This window comes from Geotrypetes seraphini, chromosome 11 (assembly GCF_902459505.1).
Source record: "Geotrypetes seraphini chromosome 11, aGeoSer1.1, whole genome shotgun sequence".
Lineage (NCBI taxonomy): Eukaryota > Metazoa > Chordata > Amphibia > Gymnophiona > Dermophiidae > Geotrypetes > Geotrypetes seraphini.
Genome location: NC_047094.1, coordinates 108,779,765 through 108,798,285, shown reverse-complemented (window position 1 = coordinate 108,798,285; position 18,521 = coordinate 108,779,765). Strand labels below are relative to the sequence as shown.

The 18,521-nt window shown below is 36.1% G+C and overlaps 1 protein-coding gene across 5 annotated transcripts in view; it reads right to left on the bottom strand.

The window, feature by feature from the left end:
• The window catches only part of RIPOR3 (RIPOR family member 3), a 229,110-nt gene that overhangs the window by 49,758 nt on the left and 160,831 nt on the right, over window positions 1-18,521 (bottom strand). For all 5 annotated transcript variants that reach the window (XM_033915149.1, XM_033915148.1, XM_033915152.1 and 2 more), the window contains one exon: window positions 8,523-8,668. In XM_033915149.1, the coding sequence (XP_033771040.1) occupies window positions 8,523-8,668 (146 nt within the window). The remainder of the gene's footprint in view (window positions 1-8,522; window positions 8,669-18,521) is intronic.

The following is an 18,521-nucleotide window of genomic DNA, read 5'->3' as shown; positions in this document are numbered from 1 at the left end:
GAAACTGTCCCTTAAGAAAATCAGGCACTTCCCCTTTTGGCCAGTACAGCTCAGAGAGAGAGAGAGAGACAGCTTCAGGGAGGGGGGAGGGGAGAAGAGGGAAAACACAGGAAGTAGTTCAGGTGAGCTTAAAAGGAAGAGATAGAGGGCTAGATTCTAAAAAATTGTCATTATAAACCGATAGGCCGCTGTCACAGCCATTATTGAGGCGATTTTTAAAAAAGAGTCATTCTCCCTAAAACGTAGAGTTGTGAAGGTTCACTAAATTTGCATGGGTCCATAGCTGGTGTTAGCAATGGGCACATGCACAGAATAAAATGCAAAATAAAGACAACCCCCCCCCCCCAACAAATAGAGCCACTGAAGTGAAGCAACCCCCCACCAGATACCTATCCCCCCCCCCCTCAGGTAGCAGGAGAGATTTCCATTCTCTTCTGCCGCCAAGCAATGCACCCGACACCCCACCGGCAGCTAGAAAGATGCCCACTCCCCCCACCACCAAGCAACACCTCCCCGATACCCCCCCAGCAGCGGGAAAGATGACAATTCCTCTACCGACATCAAGCAACCCCACCCGACAACCCCTGGCAGCGGGAGACATGCCCACTCTCTCCCGCCACCAAGCAATGCATCCCCCGACAAATGTAATTTTATTGTAAATGAAATTAACTTACAAACATATCATATATGTAAAACTAAGCCTTATATAAAGTCCAAGTCTTGTTGATTTAATGGACCCAACACGGTCCATGTTTTGGCTTCTGTAGAAAAGCCTTCCTCAGGGGTCGGCCAGTGGGTAGCACTCAATAAGAGACTCTTCATAAGACAAGCCAAAACCGCACTGACAATCTGCACAATTTTAACGCTGTGTGTAGATTTCCAGTGTGTTTTTGCCTTGTCTTTTGACTTGGACTTTACATAAGGCTTGGTTTTACATATATGATATGTTTTAAAGTTATTTTCGTTTACGGTATAATAAAATTACATTTGTTCCTTAGGTTGATGTGTTCTGTCCCTTCCCCACTCTTTCTTTGGTTTTATAATATGTACACTACTCTGACAACTGTTTGAAGTGTGGTATATTAAGTGATTTAACTATTAAACTATTAACTATTATAAGGAAGAAGCCACTACTTAAGAAGGCTCTGTCAAAGAGAAATGAACATCTTCCTGATTTGTAAATCACATGAGAGAAAATGTATCCAACTGACACCATGTACAAAGGAATTTCCACACAGATTCCCTCATCCACTTATGTGGCTGATTCTCCTGTTGTTCTCAGTAAAAAGTTAGTAATTTAAAATTCAGTTTTTCTTAGGACCTGTATATAGTAGCTGCTAGAATACTGTATTGATGCTCTCTGAAGTAAACCTTAAAAAGATTTATGCACATGACAAATGGAAGAATGCCTTGAGTAAATTTTTTTGGAAATGATTCTTTTTATAAAAATAACATATAAAGACAATAAGGGTGTCTAGCATTCTGCAAATATCCTCAAAATGAGAGCTGTGGAATCCTAGCATTTAAACATATTTACTATGTTAATCGGGGATAATAAAAACATATCTAACCAAACTTGATAAATTAGAAAAACATGGAAGAAATTCCTCTGTTAGTGTTAAGGTTTCTTCTGGGATTATTACCTCATGAGTGAAATATGTTTTCTGTTTGGTATCCTGTCATTTTGTCTAACTTCTTGAATTTTTGCCATTTAAAAAGAAAAAAGTAAGCTTAGAAATAGTGGCTGCTTTTGTAATACAATGCTATTTGTTTTTATAGGAAGGCAAAAGTGAAGGTATTAATACATTACAGCTTTATTTATAGTCTGCATGTATGAGGAACGTTCAATAATTTATCTGCCTGAGTATGAATTAGAGAATGACATGGGGAGCGATCCCCGCAGGGAACCGAGGCGTGGCTGCGGTTTGGCTGCGGGTTATGGAGACTCCATAGCCAAATCGCCGCAGACACGGGGACAAAAGTTTTCACCGCCCGCAAAAACGGTGAAAAGATTTGTCCCCGCAGGCAAATGTACCCCCTTCTATGTACCTTCCTGCCTCTATTTTTTTGGTGGCCATTGTTGAGGGGTTGGGTTTACCTTGTCTTCACCGTGTGTCTTTGGTTCGGGACCGGGTGTCAGATTTTTTCCGGCGGCCATGTTTGTCTCCAACTCTCTACCCAACTTGCACGTTGCCGCATTGACTCCGCCCCCTAATATACAGGCTCTTCATTAGTCAGTTCTTTTTGCTCGATTGGATTCACTTTTCACTCATTTCACTGGGAGGAGCTGAAAACCTGAAAACTTCGTCAGGTACAAGTAAGTGTTCTCCCCGGCTGATTTAGATGACCGCCCAGCTAATCCTGCTCATTCCTGGGCTGACTCGCGCTGAAAATTTTGACGCCTGCCTTGCATGCTTTTACTTGCTTCAGGCCTTCCTCATTGCCGGGACCTGCCTACTTTCGGTTTCCGCGAAGGCAGGACCCGGCAGCGAGGAAGGCCCGAAGCAAGTAAAAGCAGCAAGTTGTAAGCTTCCCTCCGGGGCTCTATCGTGTGCGTGCCGGCTTCCCTTCTCTTCCCCCCCCTCTCCCCCCGGGATGCTACTTCTGGTTTCGGAGGGAAGAGAAGGGAAGCCAGCACGCACACAATAGAGCCCCGGAAGGAAGCTTACAACTTGCTGCTTTTACTTGCTTCGGGCCTTCCTCGCTGCCGGGTCCTGCCTTCGCGGAAACAGAAAGTAGGCAGGTCCCAGCAACGAGGAAGGCCCGAAGCAAGTAAAAGCAGCAAGTGTAGTGGTATACAATTTGAGAAAAAAAAAAAAAAACGCACGGACATTGGACCTGATTCTGCTTGCTCTCGCCACGGACACGGACCGACATGGACCTCAGATTTTTAAGGCGGTATGGGTATAGATCCGCGAGGTCCGCCAGGTCCGTAAGGTCCGCATTTTACCCCTTCCCCAACCTTGGTGCTTATTGTGGTCAGCCAGGAAGAATGAAATCAAAAAAGTTTGAGTTTAGTCAAGCTGTGATTTGAACTTTATAGGCTTTTTTTTTTTTTCTTTCATCCTTTAACTGGCAGGCAGAAGAATGCTCCATTTATTAATCTTGCAAAGTCTGATACAGGAAAAGCTAGAAGTGCATCAGGATTTAAGGAGCTTGGGGTATACAAATCTACTTAATGCAGAGATTACAGTAAAACAAAATCACTTTTCTATTTCACTGCAGCTCTATGAGGTTCTTTTGCCCTTAGCTATAGTCAAATGATGGATAGGAATATGTTTATTTCATTTAAGTTAAGGGAAAACAATATTTTTTCTGAGTATCCTTTAAATAATGGTTCACAAATTAATTCAGCCTGTTTTAAGGCTGGATTTTGTTTTTCACATTATTGCTTCTGTTTTTATAATCCTTAAAAAAAAATAAGGGGCAATTCTCCAAGTGGGTTCTTCCTCGTAGGCACCCTGAGACTGTACAGGGAACGCTATTCTATAGCAGTGAATGGGCTCCCAGGTTCCTTTACAGAATGGTAGCATTTAGCCTTAGCTTCAGGCACCTTACAGTTAAAGCAGCCATAGAGCTGACGTAACTAAGCATGTCCACTTGTGGGAGAAATGATTTTATTTTCAGTTTAGTGATCAAAATGTGTCTGTTTTGAGAATTTATATCTACTGTCTATATTTTGCACGATGGCCCCCTTTTACTAAATCACAATAGCGGTTTTTAGCACAGGGATCCTATGAGCATCGAAAGCAGTGCAGGGCATTCAGCGCATCTCCCTGCGTTAAAAACCGCTATTGCGATTTAGTAAAAGGGGAGGGGGTATATTTGTCTATTTTTGTATAGTTGTTCCTGAGGTGACATTGCATAAAATCATCTGCCTTGACCTCTTTGAAAACCTGCGGAATATATATGGGGTGGGGGAAGATTAGTGATAGAAAAATTGTATGAAAAATGACTATTTTCAATTTAGTGATCAAAATGTGTCAGTTTTGAGAATTTATATCAGTTATCTATATTTTGCATTATATTTGTCTATTTTTCTATAGTTGTTTCTGAAGTGACATTGCATATTTTAGTCATCTGTCTTGACCACTTTGAAAAATGAAACAAATATTAATTAATATTTTTTCTGCATACAGTGTGCTTTGTGTTTCTTTTAATTTTGTGGTTACCATAATGAATTAATATTATATACAGTAGTGTACATGAAAAATGAATGGAAGAAATTGCATTACAATTAGTACTATTTACTATTATGATGGGGATGGGGGTCAGGGGTGTGCATTCCAGCTACCAGCACTTCTTCAGAGAGGTCATTCTCTATTGCAGGAAGGACTGTGGAAGAAAGGAGAACTAGATTGAATCCAGAGATTGTGGATGATTTGTTGTTCATCCACGGGTTAAAAAATAAGGACAATTAAAAGTACAGGTTGTGTTTTGTTTTTGTATAGTTAACTAAGTTGTAAAGTATGCTTCCTTTATACGTTAATAAAGATAAGTATATAAAATCATACCTGTTTGAGGCTTTTATGCATGCTGCGGTGACGGTGACGGGGCGGTGAATGGGATGGCAGTGGCGGTGACGGGGCGGTGAAAGGGATGGCAGTGGCGGTGAGGGGGCGGTGAAAGGGATGGCGGTGACGGTGACGGGGCGGTGAAGGGAATGGCGGTGACGGGGCGGTGCAGAGGATAGTCGGCTGGGGACGGGGCGGTGACGGGGACAAATTTTTTCCCCGTGTCATTCTCTAGTATGAATGAAAGTAGCAAACATGTTGAAACAAGTCTGTGCATGTTGTGACGTGTCTCAAAGTTACTCATGAACAGTTACGGCTCAGTTTGAATTTAACATTCCAAGAGATAGGACTTCAGGAGAGTCCTCATGCGAATCAAGTATGAAATTGCTACATTTGGAGCACTGTTCAGTGATAAAATTTCTCACAAAAGAAGGGAAAAAGCCAAAGGAGATCCCAGATCGTATGACTGCAGTTTATGGTGAATCTGCTCCATCATCCTACAAAGTAAACTTCCAGATTATTGAAGACTTGTCTCATTGAGCATCGCTACTGCATACATACTGGGAAGTTGGATAAACCATTGGTTATCTATTTTAAGGAATTTTTTTCATGATTTTGACATGCTATGAACACTGGAAAATACATAAGTATTTGCTGACAAGTAGAGCAGAAGCAATGATTTTGTAAAACTCTGTAGAAACACAAGTAGCACCATTCAATAGCTGTAATATAGTTATGTGAAAAAAATTAGGACACCCCATGAAATATTCCATTTTTTTCTTATGAAATGTTCAATATCGATGTCAAATATATTTTTTTAAATTTATCTCTGGAAAAGAAAGTGATGTAATTGCAGGTAAACAACAAAAATTTTCCTTGATTTACTCATGAAACAAAAGATATCCACAAAAATGTGTATTCTAACTGAGGAATAAATTAGGACACCCTACACCCTAATAGCTAGTGTTATCTCCCTTTGGCTGAAATAACTGCAGCGAGACGCTTCTTGTAGCCATCTACCAGTCTCTGACATCAGTCTGAGGAAAGTTTGGCCCACTCCTCCAAGAAGAATTATTTCAGCTGTGAGATGTTTGAGGGGTTTCTTGCATATACTGCCCGTTTCAAATCACCCCATGGCATCTCAATGGGATTAAGATCAGGGCTTTGACTCAGCCACTCCAGGACTCTCCATTTCTTAGTTTTCAGCCAGTCCTTGGTGGATTTACTGGTATGTTTTCGGTCATTGTCGTGTTGTAGGGTCCAGTTCCGCTTCAGCTTTAATTTTCTTACAGATGGTCTCACATGTTCCTCAAGCACCCTCTGATACATGGTAGAATTCATGGTGGATTCTATGATAGTGAGCTGGCCAACTCCTGCTGCAACAATGCATCCCCAAACCTTGACACTTCCACCTCCATGCTTCACAGTTGGTATGAGGTTCTTTTTCTGGAATGCTGTATTTGGTGCATGCCAAACATGTCCTCTTTTCTGGTGTCCAAATAATTCAATTTTAGACTCATCTGTCCATAGAACACTATTCCAGAAATCCTGATGTTTGTCTATATTCTCTCTAGCAAACTTCAGTCTGGCCTTAATGTTTCTCTTAGAGAGCAAAGGTTTCCTCCTTGCACACCTCCCATGCAAGTTAAATTTGTGCAGTCTCTTTCTGATTGTAGAGGCATGCACTTTCACATCAACAGTAGCAAGAGCCTGCTGTAGGCCCCTTGATGACATTTTAGGGTTTTTGGAGACTTCTTTTAGCATCTTGTGGTCTGCTCTGGGGGTCATCTTGCTTGAACAGCCAGACCTGGGTATGTTGGCAGTTGTTTGGAAAGTCCTCCACTTGTACACTATTTTCCGAACCATGGAATGGCTAATGTCAAATTATTTTGAGATCTTTTTAAATCCCTTACCAGACTTATAAGCTGCTACAATCTTTTTTATGAAGAACTCGGACAGCTCTTTTGATCTCACCATGGTGTTCACTCTCATTGCAGTAGTCATGAGCACACCAAACTAAATGTCTGAGGTTTAAGTAGGGCAAACCTACCTTCAAAATGCTGAGTAATGATGTTCTAATCATGTGTCAATCAATATACCAATTTCTACATGAGCATAAGCAAGCAAGTGCAACTTTCTATGAGACACTTCACCAACTAGTACTAAAAATATGCTATGTTATGTGCTGTCTTACATCCTGCCAAATCCTCATTAATTAGAATTCGGGGCACATTACAAGCAACATATTGCTACATAGAATTCTGTATAGAGTTAAACATATTGCAAAGAATTATATATGCTATATAAACCCCTTTTACAAAACCATAGCACAGTTTTTAGCACCAGCCATGGCAGTAACAGCTCCGACACACATAGAATTCCTATGAGCGACAGAGCTGTTACTGCCGCAGCTGGCACTAAAATCCAAAATAAGGTTTTGTAAAAAGGGGGGGGGGAAGTAGAAAGTTATCAAATTGTTAGCAAAGATAGCAGCTGACCATTAAATTGTCTTTATTTCGGGTGATTTGTATTATTTGTCTGAATCTCTTTGGACCCCTGGTAGGGATTTCTTAAAAACCATGTATTTAGAATTTTGCTAAACAGTGTATATACCTGTGGTTGTGCGAATTATGATGGGAAGTGAGTTCCACACTTTTACTATTTGGTAGTTTAATGATTTGCTGTGAGATGTCTTGTATTTTATATCTTTCAGAGCTGGGAATGATAGGATCAGGCTGTTAGAGTTACATTGATCATTGATCATCAGATCTACCCAATAGTTTAGTAAATCTGGGGAAGCTATTAGGAACATCACTGTATAGCTTTTTAAATGCTAAGTAGCATAGTTTGAATTCTATTCTCTTTTCTATCAGTAGCCAGTGTAGTTTTATAAACAACGGTGTGACATGGTCAAATTTTGATTTGTAGTTTATGAATTTTGTTGCAGAGCATAATAAGCAAAGTACTGTATAGATAGTAATGAAAAAGAGAAAGCAGTTATAAAAAAAAAAGAAAATATAAGAATGTGATCATGCATACATAAAATCTCCTGCATGTGTGTGATCTGTGCCACTTTTAAGTGGGAGGATATGTGGGGGTGTCCTAATTGATTCCTCAGTTAGAATACACATTTTTGTGGATATCTTTTGTTTCATGAGTAAATCAAGGAAAATATTTGTTGTTTATCTGCAATTGCATCACTTTCTTTTCCAGAGATAAATAATAAAAAAAAGATTTTGACATCGATATGTGAACATTTCTTAAGAAAGAACTGAATATTTCATGGAGTGTCCTAATTTTTTCACATGACTGTAAGTGCCAGCACTTATATGTGGAAGTGGCATTTCACAACTTCTACATGTACTTACCAGCATTTATACATAGAGCTGCCTGTTTTCACAAATATGTAAATGTAAGTGGCAACAATAAGCTTGCAAAGCTGTCAAAAGTTTAAGCTAGATTGAAGTAAATATCCCCTTAATACTTCCTTCTCACCCCCATCTAAGAATGACTAAAACTCCCATGGCCATGAAAAATGGTAGGCTTTGCTATGAGTGCCCACATTTTACTTTTTATTCAGATACACTAAACCCCCATGATTTCACAGTTCACAAATTGTGGGCTCAGTAATTTGCGGTATTTTCCGACCGTCTCTTCCTGGTACTAAAGTCATGGTTACACCAATCAGGAGCTGCTTTGACACGCTATCTGACGTATCAAAGCAGCTCCTGATTGGTGTAACTATGACTTTAGTACCAGGAAGAGGTGGTCAGAAAATATGCCCAGCTTCGTAAGTAAAATTTATGCACCCGCCAGCACCCCAGCTGCCCTATCCTGCCTTCGATCAGCTGAAAAACCGTATTCGTGGTTTTTCAAAATTTGCAGTAGTTCCTAGAATGGAACCCCTGCGAATTTCAGGGGAGTACTGTATTTGTATAATAATGGAATGGTGACAGGAAATGCAACAAGAATACACTGTCTTGCTTTTGGTTTTGAACTTTTACTTACTTCCAGGTGACCTCTAGTTGCAGCTTTATTGTTCCCAGTTCAGTAACATCCACAATTATGATTCGTGGCTGTGTAGTAAAAAAATTGGCACTATCACATGTTACCGCTCCAACTAAAACTGTTGTCAATCCTCGTAGTTCTATAACCTGGAAAACAAATGTTTGTGATTTTAGCTGATGACATCTAAAATATCCATCATGTTCTAAATGCTGTTAAAAGAGTGGTGGATTCAAAGAAAAGTTTTCCAGCCCAGGTCAGTAAAAACAGTTTGGGATAAGCACTGAGACCTGCAAAGCAGTAAGGAATAAATGGTAAAACTGGACGTAAAGAAGTGCCTCCACTATTGCAGCAGAAAAATAAAATGGTAAAGTAATGGTTCTAAAATAGAGAATGACACGGTGGCACAATTAATTACTATTCCCGTCCCCGCGGATAACCGCGGGAAATAATCCCATGTCATTTTCTAGTGTCTATTTCAACCTCGGTCCTTCTACACCAGCATTCTTCAAAGCAAAGCTTGTGGGTCAGTGGCTGTGCCCAATTATACTCTGATTCTTTCCTCTCTCCTTAAAGAATGACATGAAGATGGTTTCCCACGGTTATCCGCAGGGACGGGGACGGTGATGAATTTTGTCACCGTGTCATTCTCTATTCTAAAATCAGTCTTTGCAGATAGCGTGGTTAGTCTAGTTTTCAGGAGATCCACCCAACCCCTCAACAATGGCCACCAAAAAATTAGAGGCAGGAAGGATGCCCACTCCCTCCTGCCTCAGTCACCCAGATCACCCCACATACCCCTGACTGACCAAACTCTGGAGTCCCCCCTCATATACCCACACACCTCTTGATACTAAGACTCCCCCTTTCACTCACTCCCACCACCCTACCAAGTCCCCAAGAGATGGCCCTAGTCAGAATGTCCCCAACTCAAGCACACACACCCAATCCCCCTTCTCCGTACCTTGGTCTAGAAAGCTAGAAAGAGGGGTGCCCACTCCTTCTTGCCGGCAGGCCCACCTCTTCAAAATGGTGGGCCTTCCCCTTCTCGGTGCATCCTGTGATGCACTGCGAGGGACCTAAGACTCAGATTGGTCCAGAGACCTTAAACCCCTCCTATGGGAAGGGCCTTAGATATCTGAATCAATTGGAATCTTAGGCCCCTCCCAGTGCTTCCCAGGATACACCAGGAAGGAGGCCTAAGGCCCTGATTGGCCCAGGGCAGAAGGGAAAAAAAATCGAAGAGGGAGCTAAGGAGCCCAGAGAATTAGAGCAGAGCCACAGACAAAAATCCAGAGTGGATTCCTTCTGCAGATGGCACAAGGCCATGAGGACACTACTCATCTGTCTAAATAGAATGTCTCACCTATTACACTGGAAATAGTCACACCATTGACATTTTCCACACCATTTATGCACCCCTCCCCCTCTCTTGTCCTATCTTTTCCCCATATTTTTGATGTTGCACTCTTTCTCCTATTGTCTGCCCCCAAGTAAATGTAATCAAGGGGGTTGCAGTGAAACACCTGTACAATTGTAGCACATACCAATGCTTCCTAATACTGTACTTGCTATCATCTCCTGTGCTGCTCTGAAATAGGGTAGCATACAAACTAGTGGACTATCCTCCCTCCCTTAGGACTCTAAGGGAGTAACATAGAGAATGACACGGTGGCGGTTTAGCCGCGGGTCACCCGCCGAAAACGGGGAAGAAAACTAGCAGTCGCTGTGGCGACGGGGACAAGGCCATTCACCGCCCGCGGGGCGGTGAATGGTCTTGTCTCCGCAGTGAGGTATCAAGGATCGCGCGGTCCCCGCAGCCACCGCCCGCCCGCCCGTAGCATTTAGCCAGCTCCCTCCCTCCACCTCACCTTAAATTTCGAGTTTTCCGGCTTCCTTTTTTCCGAGCCGCACGTGTTCAAAATTCCGTGCACGCGCGGCTGCGCGAGTCAATCAATCTTCTCCTCTGACGCAACCGGAAACAGAAAGTTGCAGGAAAGGAGAAGTTTGATTGACTCGCGCAGCCGCGCGTGCACGGATTTTTGAACACGTGCGGCTCGGAAAAAAGGAAGCCGGAAAACTCGAAATTTAAGGTGAGGTGGAGGGAGGGAGCTGGCTAAATGCACGGCTTTTTGAACGCGTGCGGCTAGGGAAAAAGGAAGCCAGCAAACTCGGAACGAATATAAGGTGAGGTGGAGGGAGGGTGGGGGCTGCTGGACCATTCTTCATTACTTTGCCATACTAATTCCATTCTATGTTAGGTGCCACGGACTCAGATTCGAGTCCTAGCGATGATGAGTTAAAGATCCCAAAAGAAGCCAACTTCTAAATCCAGTGGTTAGAGCTACACTACACTCCTTGTGACCCTGGGCAAGTCACTTAATCCCTATTGCTTCTGACACAATGGGCAGTTCCAAAGACCAAGACTGGCCAGTGTCAAAGACAGGATGCTGAGCTTGATAGACCCTTAGTCTCCACTGTTTTTAGTGATCAACAAAGTTCTATGTTTCTATAATCACCCTAATTCTGTTATCATTGGACTAGATATTCAAAATGATTTAAATGGCCAGGACAGGCTCCTGGCTGTTCAAATCATCTGTCCAGGGCTAACCAGGCATTTTCAATCTTCATGTTCAGCCCAAATGGTGTCACACAATTCAGCAAAAATACCCAATGTTGTTCCTCATAATTTAAATATTGCTCATAGAAGGAACAACATTGGGTATTTTTGCAAATGGAAGTTGGAGGGTTAATTCCTTTGAAACAGCCAATTGAGTGAAACATGAATTCATGCTGGGACACAAGATAGGTTGAATTTGTTTTGAATTTAAAAAGAAAAATGATCAATGAAGAATACTATAATGGCAAGAAAATATAATGATAAAACAGCAACTAATTTTGCCTATTTTTTTTTTTTTTTAAATTTTTATTTATAGATTTTCCATTCTTACAACATCTGAATCATATTAAATATAATTAATTTTTACATATATAGTATACTATCATTAATAATTCATATGTTTTAAAATATATTATGATAAAGATTATACATTAACATATAAATATATTTCCCATCCCTTTTTTTATATAACATTTTTCCAATTATTAATCAAATCCCACCCCATTCATATAAAATTTTTATCAATGTGCTAAGAAATCTAATCATTAGAATAATTGGTCAATGGTTGCCAAATTTTCTTGAAATTAAGAAGATTCCCTTGTTGTAACGCTAATATTTTTTCCATTTTATAAATATGACAGACAGAATTCCACCAAAACGTATAATTTAATTTGATGTAATCTTTCCAGTTTTGAGTAATTTGTTGCATGGCGACTCCTGTCAATATTAATAATAGCTTGTTATTATTTGCTGAAATTGGACTCTTAGTTCTCATTGCAGTGCCAAATAATATGGTGTCATTTGAGAGTCCAACATAATTTTCTAGTAACTTATTAATTTGGGGCCAAATTGAATTCCAAAATGCGTTTACACAGGGACAGAAAAAAATTAAATGATCTAACGTCCCTACTTCCAATTTACAATGCCAGCATCTATTAGATCTAGTACTATCTATCTTTTGCAGGCGCGTTGGGGTCCAGAACACTCTATGTAATAAGAACAACCATGTTTGATTCATAGATGCTGACCTTGTAGATCTTAATCTCCAGGACCAAAATCGTGGCCATTGAGACTCAGAAATTGTCTGACCAATCTCAATACTCCAAATATCCCTAAGACCTGTTTTCTTTTTTTTATTTAAAAATCCGTATATCAATTTGTACCATTTTGCGGCTTGGTGACCCAAAAAATCCGTCTGGAAACATAGAACCTGTAGACTATATTGATTATTAAGATTTTTCCATTCAGGGAACCCTACCTGAATGGCCTGCTTCAACTGCATCCATTTAAAATATTGTGTTTTATTTAATCCAAATTTATTTTGCAATTGTGAAAAACTAAGCAGTGAACCTTCTGAAATGACATCATTCAATGTTCGTATTCCTGCATTTATCCATTGTTTCCAGACGATTTTAAATCCGCCTATTCTGATCCTGGAGTTTACCCATATTGATTGATTTAGAGATTTAGCAATAGGTTCTGGTGACAGATTACTGATGTATCTCAATGTTTTCCAAGTGTCAAATAAAATTCTGTGGTCTTTGTATCTTTTAGGCATTGTTATAGTTATTAACTGTTCTGGATATAAAGGGAACAGGAGCCGCCATTCTAAATACAGCCAATCTGGTACATTTTCTAAAAGATCTGGGAGGATCCAATACATACCCTGTCTTAAAATATAGGCTTGATGATACCTATAAAAATTTGGAAAATTTACCCCCCCTTCCATAATTGGTCTTTGTAATGATACTAAAGCGATTCTTGGTCTTTTCCCACACCAAACAAATTTTGTAAGAATATTGTTAAGTTTTTTATAAAATGACCCCTGAAAAAATATTGGTATCATACTCATTTGGTAACAAACCACAGGCAATACCATCATTTTAATTGTTTGAATTCTTCCCCACCAAGAAAGATGTAACGGATTCCATTGCTCACACATTTCTGTTATTTTTTTTAATAAAAGTTTTTCATTCTCTTTGACTGTATCTTCAATTGTATTTTTGATCATAATTCCTAAGTATTTAATTCCATCTTCTTTCCAAATAAATGAATATGGATCAAATATTCCTTTAGTACAATGAACATTAATTGGGAGAATTTCAGATTTGTTCCAATTAATTTTATATCCAGAAAAAGTACCATATTTTTCTATTAATTTAAGTATACATGGAATAGTAGTTTCCGGTTCTCTTAAATATAATAATATATCATCTGCATATGCAGATAATTTAAATTCAAAACTGTTAAATGATATTCCCTTTATCTCCTTAGTTTTGTTTATTGCAATTAATAAAGGTTCTAGGACAATATCAAAAAGTAAAGGAGACAGAGGGCATCCTTGTCTAACTCCCCTATGCAAGTTAAATCTATTTGATAAATTATTGTTAATATATAATCTTGCTCCAGGAGAGCTATACAATGTCTGAATCATTTTAATAAAACCGGATCCTATACCAAACCATTGTAAAGCTTGGTATATAAAATTCCATTCCACTCTATCAAAGGCTTTTTCTGCATCTAAAGATATTAAAAAAGCTGGATCATTTATATTTTTTGCTAAATTTAATGAGTGGAATGCTAATCTAGTATTATTTGATGAATGTCTTTTAGCAATAAATCCTGTTTGATGTACATCAATAATGTAAGGAAGAGCTTTTGTCAATCTTAATGCTAATACTTTAGCCATTAATTTATTATCCACATTCAATAATGAAATAGGCCTGTAATTTGAAACCAGAGTAGGATCTTTGTTTGGTTTTGGTAAGACTATAATTATCGATTCTGCCATAGTACCAGAAATATTTTCATTCTTTATTTGATATTGATATAAATTTAACAAATGTGGTAATATGATATTTTGAAAAAATTTATAAAATTCAACAGTATACCCATCTCCACCTGGAGCGGATCCAACTCTAAGAGACTTCAATGCTGTTTCTAACTCTTTTAAAGATATAGGTTCTTCTAAACTTCCTTTTATATGATCTGGAATATTAGGTCCAATAAATGAATTTAAAAAAGTTAATCCGTCTTGTTCTTTATTTTTATAAGAATTAGAAGTGTATAATTCTTTGTAAAAATCAAGAAATTGTGTTATAATATCTTTTGTGTTGGTATGTGTGTTACCTTGTGTATCTCTAATTGCAATAATCTTAGATTTTCTTTTCTTTACTTTAAGATAATTTGCTAATAATTTCCCCGCTTTATTTGAATTTCCATAATATTGTACTTGTTTATTGAAAATGTCTTTCCTCACAATTTGAGAAGAAATCTCATTATATTTAACTTTTAATTTTAATAATTCTTGTAATGTATTATTTTCCCATTTCTCAATTAATTTATTTTCTAATAATTTAATTTGCTTTCCCATCTCAAGAAATTGTTTTTTTTTTTGTTTATTAATAAATGTTGAATATGAAATAATATTTCCTCTCATAGTTGCTTTAAAAGCATCCCATAAGATCTCAGCATTAATTGTATCTGATTCGTTAATTTGAAAGAATTCTTGCATTTTTATTTTAAAATCCTCAAGAAATTTTGAATCCGCTAGTAAATCATTATTAAATCTCCAAATTAAATCAAAGTTTTCAACATCATAATTTTGAAGGTTAATCCACACACCAGCATGATCTGAAATTATAATGGGATCAATTACTGCTTTTAATACACGCTGCGCTATATTATTAGAAACAAATATATAATCAATTCGTGAAAAGGATTTATGGACCTGAGAACAAAAAGAAAATTCCTGTTCATTAAAATGAAGAATTCGCCATATATCTACTAAATCACAAGATAGTATCAAATTATCTAAGCCTATTGATTTCATAACTTTACTTGGTTTTTTATCCAAAATCGGATCCATTACAGCATTGAAATCCCCTGCTACTATTAAATTAGATGTAGCCAGTGGTAAAAGTAATTGTTGAATTTGTTTAAAAAACTCAATTTGATTCGTATTAGGAGCATATAAATTGAATAAATTCAGGGTTGTATTTCCCATAACCATTTCGATATGTACCCATCTACCTAAGGGATCATAATTAATTAATTTAAAATCTGCATTACATTTTTTGTTTATCAGAACAGCCACTCCAGCTTTTTTCTTTAAAGCCGGTGCAAATAAACATTTAGAAATCCAACCTCCAGATAATTTTTTTGATTCAATTTCCGAAAGATGTGTCTCTTGAATAAAATAAATGTCCGCATTTTGATTTTTAAGGAACGATAATAATTTCTTCTTCTTAATAGGATGATTTAAACCATTGACATTCAGCGAAAACATTTTTATATCCATCTAATTAATAATTATGTTTTAACCAATATTCTATGATAATTTACAAGATTAGATCCTAGCACATTCAATAAAAATTTATCCCCTATCCCCCCTATTATTTTCCCTCCCCTCCCACCCATTATCATATTCTGATCTGGAACACGCATTGGTCTTGCAAAACCTAAATCTCCATCACCAGGCAACTAATAATTCATTATATTATTTAAAAACATATTTCTATATTCAATACATTCTTTATACTTCCACCCTTATATAATTGAAAATTATATCCATTTGATCTATAAAATTTTATAAAATTACTAAGAATTATATATATAGTTGATTCATAAAATTAAATTCAATATCATGCATACATGTAATATAATATTCTTAATAAATAAACATATTACAAATATATCTCTTATTTTCTATATATCTATTAATCATCATTTAAATTAAATATACCCATTTTTATAAAAATATTAATATTAATAATAAATGCATTTCAATCATTTTCATAGATCATCTTCATAATGAATTAATTTGAATGAATACTTGAATAAAATATACATTTTATATCAGTAAATATATTTTATAATGAATTCCTATTTTATTAATTATCTACCATTCAATTAATCAATACCTTATTTTTTCATAATAAGTTAATATGACTAAATAATTGAATAAAATATAAATTTTATAATGTTGACCTATTTCATTAATAAATCCCTTCAATAAATCAAATTCTTATCTTATATATATTTCATAAAATTGCAATCTTCTTACATAGAATTAAAATATTGTTTTTATAATAAATTAATATATTTCATTTTTAAGTCTTTTTCTCAATATAACAAATATTTCTTTCAATAATATTAATAATAACTTCATTGTAAATCATTTTCATTGTTCATTAATCATAATAAGTTAATATGCTTAAATAATTGAATAAACTCTATTCTGATTAAAATATATATTTTATATAAATAATTTAATTTTATAATTAATTTATATTTTAATAATTAAAAAAAAATTTATTTTTTTTTAAATTAGTATTAATGTATGTGGATGCAAATATTTTATTAATAATTAATGTGATAAAATCATTTTATATTATTGCATCCAATATATCAATAAATTATCTTATTAGTTAGTAAATTTTTTTTATGTCTTATTTTTTTTTTTTTTTTTTTATTAATAATCTTCTTTTATTTTTTTCCTCTTTTTTTTTTTTTTTTTCCATCTTCTTTCTTCTTTCTTCTTTCTTCAGCTGAATTGTTCCTTTTATTCTGTTTTTTATGTAAACATAGGTTCTTCTTGTGTCAAAAATTCTTTTAGTTTTGCAGGATCTTGAAAATATATGGATTTATTTCCACTGGATATTCTCATAGTGGACGGATAATATATTCCATATATGTAGCCTTTTTCTTTTAGCTGCTGTCTAAATGTGAGAAATTGTTTTCTTATGTTTGCAGTATATTTAGCAAAGTCAGGAACTAAAATCAGTTTTGATCCTTTATAATTTAAGTTTTTATTTGCTTTTGCCAATTTTAATATTTCCTGAGCATGTTGGTACCTTAATACCTTGAATATCAAAGGTCTTGGAGCAGCCTGGTTTACTGGCTTTCTTGTGGGGATTCTGTGGGCTCTTTCAATTTCTAACGGCCATTTTGAATTGAGCTGTAGCAGTTTAGGTAAAAGATTTTCCAAGAATTGTACAGGATCTCCCCCTTCAATATTTTCAGCCAGACCTAAAATTCGGTTTTCCATATCCACCAATTGATTTTTTAAAGCTGCTACTTCTTTTTTATCTTTATCATATTCTTGTGTGAAGGTTTCAAATTGCTCCATTTTTTCTTCCATCACTGCCATTCTCTGTCTTTCGGTTTGAATCTCTTGTTTCTTTTTTTTTTTTTTTTCCATTATTTTTTTTTTTCTAATTTTTCATAAAGTGTACATAATAATAAATTACAATTGATAAATGCATATTATCACTTTTATATCTAATACATTATATATCTGAATTTGATTTTCCCCATCACCCTCCCCCCTCCCTTTCATTACTTTAATATAATATTTTAATTTTCAAATTTTTATAAAAAGTATACAACATATTAGAATACAATTGATAAATATTCAATAACTTTTTTATATCTAATACAATATAATCTAAACAAATTTTGTCCCATTTCCCTCCCCCCACCCTTTTATTACCTTTTATTCATACGTTACATTTTGTATAATATATTATAACATACTATGTATAAATTAATTTTTCTTACCCCCCCCTTTATGTGTGTCATAAAAAAGATCCTTAAAAGAAGAAAAGAAGAAGAAAACATCATATTATTTATTCATTACAGTATTTTGTCAATGGCCCCCATATTTTTATAAATTTAGTATATGTCCCCTTTTGTATTGCTATTGTTCTTTCCATTTTAAAAATATGACATATTGTATTCCACCAAAATGTGTAATTTAGGTTGTTGTAATTTTTCCAATTGTTAGTTATATGTTGAATGGCAACCCCTGTCATAATTAATAAAAGCTTATTATTTTCTGGTGAAATTTGACTTTTTATTCTCATCATTGTTCCAAATAAAATTGTATCATATGATATTGCAATATGATTTTCCATTAATTTATTAATTTGTGGCCAAATTGAATTCCAAAAAATTTTAATATAAGGACAATGATATAATAAATGATCTAATGTCCCTGGTTCAAGATTACAGTGCCAGCATCTATTAGACTTAGAACTGTCTAATTTTTGCAAACGAATAGGGGTCCAAAAAGCTCTATGTAATAAAAAGAACCATGTTTGTCTCATAGATGCTGACACTGTACATCCCATTCTCCAAGACCAAATTAGTGGCCATTGAGATGCATTAATTTGATGTCCAATCTCAATGCTCCAAATGTCTCTTAGACCATTTTTTGGTTTTTTATTTAAATATCCAGATATTAATTTATACCACAATGCGGCTTGATGTCCTAGGAAGTCTGCTTTAAAGCATAAGAACTTTAAACTATATTGATTGTTTAATGATTTCCATTCAGGGAACCCAACCTGAATGGCCTGCTTCAATTGCAACCATTTAAA